Source organism: Lampris incognitus, unplaced genomic scaffold, assembly GCF_029633865.1.
Source record: "Lampris incognitus isolate fLamInc1 unplaced genomic scaffold, fLamInc1.hap2 scaffold_48, whole genome shotgun sequence".
In the NCBI taxonomy this organism is placed as follows: Eukaryota; Metazoa; Chordata; class Actinopteri; order Lampriformes; family Lampridae; genus Lampris; species Lampris incognitus.
Genome location: NW_026611440.1, coordinates 1,074,757 through 1,080,000, shown reverse-complemented (window position 1 = coordinate 1,080,000; position 5,244 = coordinate 1,074,757). Strand labels below are relative to the sequence as shown.

At 56.4% G+C, this 5,244-nt stretch overlaps 1 protein-coding gene across 1 annotated transcript in view; it reads right to left on the bottom strand.

Moving 5' to 3' along the window:
* LOC130133697 (kinesin-like protein KIF3B) overlaps positions 1 to 1,266 on the bottom strand; it is a 10,621-nt gene extending 9,355 nt beyond the window's left edge. Inside the window, exon 1 of the mRNA XM_056302089.1 lies at positions 1 to 1,266. This exon is cut by the window's left edge and continues 169 nt beyond it. Coding sequence (XP_056158064.1) covers positions 1 to 1,235 — 1,235 coding nt within the window. The 5' untranslated portion in view covers positions 1,236 to 1,266.
* Positions 1,267 to 5,244: the final 3,978 nt, after the last annotated feature.

The window sequence follows — 5,244 nt, the reverse complement described above, 5'->3', positions numbered from 1 at the left end:
TCCTGCGCCTCCTTCTCCACCTCATCGTCTCCCTCCATGTCTTCATCCCCATCTCTTTCCCAGCCCTCGCTGTCGGCTTCCTCCTTCCTGTGCTTGCTCCTCTCCTTCCTGTGGTTGAGCTGGGCCCTGAGCCGTGCTATCTCCTGCTGGAACTCACGAAGCAAGGCATCCTTGGGGTCCTCGTTGACTCTGGGCTGGTTCTGGATGTTCTTGGCCCGGTTGGCATAACGGAGAGTAGTGAGCGTCTCGTCAAAGTGCTGTGGGGCAGGGCCTAGCGTGGCAACCATGACAGTCTTGGCGTTCCCCCCCAGTGAGTCCTGCAACAGCCGGGTGAGCTTGGAGTCCCGGTAGGGCACATGGCCACTGCGTCCGTCCGCCAGGGCAGAGATCACGTTACCCAGTGCAGACAGAGACAAGTTGATCTTTGCGGCCTCCTTCAGACGCTCTCCCCGGACGCCTGTCTTAGTCTGCCGTTCACTACCCGCTAGGTCTACGAGGTTGAGACGACCGACCCGAATGTGTTTTCGTCCGTCCGGCCCGGGTTGGCTGCACTCCACTGTGATCAGGAAGAGGGCGTGGGATCGGGACGAGTGTTCATTCATATCAGTTGACCCAACTGCCCGTGCCTGATTACCCACATTCATGAGCTCCTCAATCTCCTTCACGCTTTTACACACACAGGAGGTGAGGTCCCGCACATACACCCCGGTGTCCGGGCTCTCTCGGAGGTCCAGAGCTCTCGCGTTGGCGTGGTTAGGATTCAGGAGATCTCTGATCTCCTCCCTGTAGATCTCCAGGTAGGAGGCCCTGACCAGGTACTGTTTATCAGACTGAGAGCGGGAGATGTGTGTGAAGATGTGATCGAAGGCATTGGGGATCACGCCCCGTTGTTCCGGGTCCCGCCACGCCCCCTGCATGCTGTACGTCTTCCCCGTGCCGGTCTGCCCGTACGCGAAGATGGTGCCGTTGAAGCCCGCGAGCACCGACTCTATCAGCGGGCGCACGGTCTCGTCGTACAGGTCTCGCTGCGTGGAGCCGCCGTCGTACACCGCGTCGAACGTGAACGACTTCCGGGGTTCGCCGGGTGGCGCGCGGGGGTTCCGCAGGACCACCTGTCCCAGCCGCAGGTCCATCTCCACGATGCCCCCCCCGGACCCCAGCGCCTCCTCCTTCCGGCTCAGCGGCCGGCAGCGCACCACCACCTTCACCGACTCGCTGCTCTTATTCTTCGACATGACTTGGGAGCTGTTGGTCACTGCGCGAAATAAAAGAGGGATGTATTTTCCGTTAAACACCCAACAAACAAAAAGGGGGGGGGCGGGGCGGAAGCCTCGAGATTTTGTTCTCTAATTAGCCTGACTGGTCTGTCTCTCCAGTAATGAGCTGCGTTACCCCTGGCCCTTTAATCCATCTAAAAAATTCATAAGGCGTCCAAATAATGACGATAGGAAAGGTCCGAGCGCGTAAAGGCTGATAATCCTGGACGTGCCGGGACGCACCGCTAATAATCAGCGTCTGTTCCGCAAATCCAACAAACGATCACACGCTCTCACGCCACGCTCTCACGCCACGCTCTCACGCGCTGGCTCGGCGTTCCATCGCAGCCCAGTTACACGTCCCAGTTCATCCGCTGACAAAACATCCTTCACCTCCAGCAACGCACACCGAGCCACCGACTCCAGCATAACTGTACGACGTATAGCCTGTTTACTGTACGACGTATAGCCTATTTACTGTATGACGTATAGCCTATTTACTGTACGACGTATAGCCTATTTACTGTACGACGTATAGCCTGCTGTAAATGCTGCACAACGTCTCCCATACAACACGGGTCTCATCTCTATCTCCGCGTAACGGATGCTCCACAGTGGATTCGTTTGAGCTGTGTTGTACGCTCTCTCCCCCGACACACACACACACACACACACACACACACACACACACACACACACACACACACACACACACACAGTCTAATTCAGCCACACCCCATGTCACTGCGGAGTGGAACAAAGCATCATGGGACATGGAGTTTAGTCTGGCTTGAATTGACGGTTGTCGCCCAGCTCGCCATGAACCCGCTAAGTGTTCACCGTTGTTTGCCAGGTTGAAGTTTTGTGTGTTTCTTGTGTTGTTTTTTACCGCAGCCCGCTTCTAGTTCAGCTGAAGGGCAACGTTGACCTTTAGAGGAGCCTCCGCTCACCACGAGGCTCACCATATCAGCTGAGCTGCGGCACTGCAACACAGCCACACAAACAGACACACATCACTTATACATACTAGCTCGCTACGTTGGTTTACTATTGGCAACAATTCATCATTTATTCACCCCCCCCACACACACACCCCACACACACCCCACACACCCCCACACACCCCACACACCCCCCCACACACCCCACACACCCCACACACCCCCACACACCCCACACACACCCCACACACCCCACACACCCCCGCACACACCCCACACACACCCCCACACACCCCACACACACCCCACACACCCCCACACACACACCCCACACACCCCACACACCCCCCCACACCCCCACACACACACCCCACACACCCCCACACACCCCCCCACACACCCCACACACACCCCACACACCCCACACACCCCCGCACACACCCCCACACACCCCACACACCCCACACACCCCCCCACACACCCCACACACCCCACACACCCCCACACACCCCACACACACCCCACACACCCCACACACCCCCGCACACACCCCACACACACCCCCACACACCCCACACACACCCCACACACCCCCCCACACCCCCGCACACACCCCACACACACCCCCACACACCCCACACACACACCCCACACACCCCCCCACACACCCCACACACCACCACACACACCCCACACACACACACCCCACACTCCCCACACACACCCCCACACACCCCACACAGCCCACACACACCCCACACACCCCACACACACCCCACACACCCCCACACACCCCCCCACACACCCCACACACACCCCCACACACCCCACACACCCCCCCACACACCCCACACACCCCCACACACACCCCACACACACACACCCCACACACCCCACACACACCCCCACACACCCCATACACCCCACACACCCCCACACACACCCCACACACACACACCCCACACACACACCCCCACAAACCCCCCACACACACACCCCCACACACACCCCACACACACCCCCACACACCCCCACACACCCCCACACACACACCCCACACACCCCCACACACCCCCACACACCCTCCCACACACAACCCCACACACACTCCCACACACCCCCACACACACCCCACACACACACCCCACACCCCATACACACCCCCACACACACACCCCACACCCCACACACACCCCCACACACACCCCCACACACCCCCACACATACTCCACACACACACCCCACACACACCCACACCCCCACACACACACCCCACACACACACCCCACACCCCAAACACACCCCCACACACACACCCCACACCCCATACACACCCCATACACACCCCCACACACACCCCACACACCCCCACACACCCCCACACACACTCCCACACATACACACCCCACACACACACCCCCACAAACCCCCCACACACCCCCACACACACACCCCACACACACTCCCACACATACACACCCCACACACACACCCCACACCCCCACACACCCCCACACACAGATTTCCATACCGGACCGGTCGAGGCCCGGGTTACCAGCGACCCCCACTGGTACTGTTAACCAGCAGGGTGCCGGTGGAAACTATGCTACTGTTGGGCGAAGGAGAAGGAGAGGGGGAAGGCATGTCCAGAGGCAGCTAGAGAGGAGGAAGGGTAGGAGTGAGGAGGTGAGAGTCGGAACTTTGAATGTTGGCACTATGACTGGTAAAGGGAGAGAGCTGGCTGACATGATGGAGAGAAGAAAGGAAGGCATGCTGTGTGTGCAAGAGACCAGGTGGAAGGGGAGTAAGGCCAGAAGTATCTCTTCTACCATGGTGTGAATGGGAGGAGTAATGGGGTAGGGGTAATTCTGAAGGAAGAGTATGTCAAGAGTGTGCTGGAGGTGAAGAGAGTGTCAGACAGAGTGATGAGTATGAAGCTGGAAATCGAAGGTTTATTGATGAATGTTATCAGCGCATATGCCCCACAAGTTGGGTGTGAGATGGAAGAGAAAGAAGAATTCTGGAGTGAGTTGGACGACATGGTGGAGAGGGTACCCAAGGAGGAGAGAGTGGTGATTGGAGTGGACTTCAGTGGACATGTTGGTGAAGGGAACAGAGGTGATGAGGAGGTGATGGGTAAGGAAAAAATGTCTACTACTTTAATGACAATTTTAACCCAACAAAGACTTTAATTTAAATTCACTGTACGGCCAAATATTGCGCAATCACACCACCTGCTGAAATAACTTTGAACTACACTGTAAAACCTGTAGTTTGTTTTCTTTACGCCAGGGCAGGATATGAGAGATACTTTATATGAGGTCTAAAAGGTGTCATTCTAACAGTCTTCTGGTGATTTCCAGTGAATTTACATGCTTTCTCAACTATTTCTCACGAAATCCCTGTCTCTTAGGGTCATTAATATGGACTAATACCGCTTAGCAACCCAGAGAATGAAAAGCCCTTTTTATATAAATGTATTCCTAGTTTTTCCCCTTATCCCATCCGATTAACCCAATGGCACATGGCCGGAACTCTTGTCGAATAACTCCCCTGGCTCACGTTTCCACAGGAAGGAGGTAGTCGTTACACCAGCTTTCCTTCGTGTCGGCTGCTCTCGCTATTTTACACGCTGAAGCCTCCTCGCATAGATTGCATTACCTTCAGGCCGCGAAGGAGGCGTAGGGAGAATGCTTTCGGTTGCTTGGCTGCAGGCGCCCGGATGGGCCAGAGGGGTCGTTGGAGAACGACGAGTCCCCGAACATTACACCGATCTACACCCACTATCCCTCGGGTAAGGGTGGCCTGATGAATGCCTTACCCCGTGGACGCTCTGGCCGTGACCGGTTACGGCGAGTCCGGGATACGAACCTCGCAGCCACATGATGAGCGGGTTGCAAGAACGGCAGTTTATTCCGCTCGGCCATCAGAGCGGCCATGAAAAGCCCCTTTGAACGGGAATTCTACCTACAGAATTAACATCATAATTTTGTCCAGAGATGGTAAAACAGTGGACACAAACTAATATTTCCCAAACTTAGAAACAG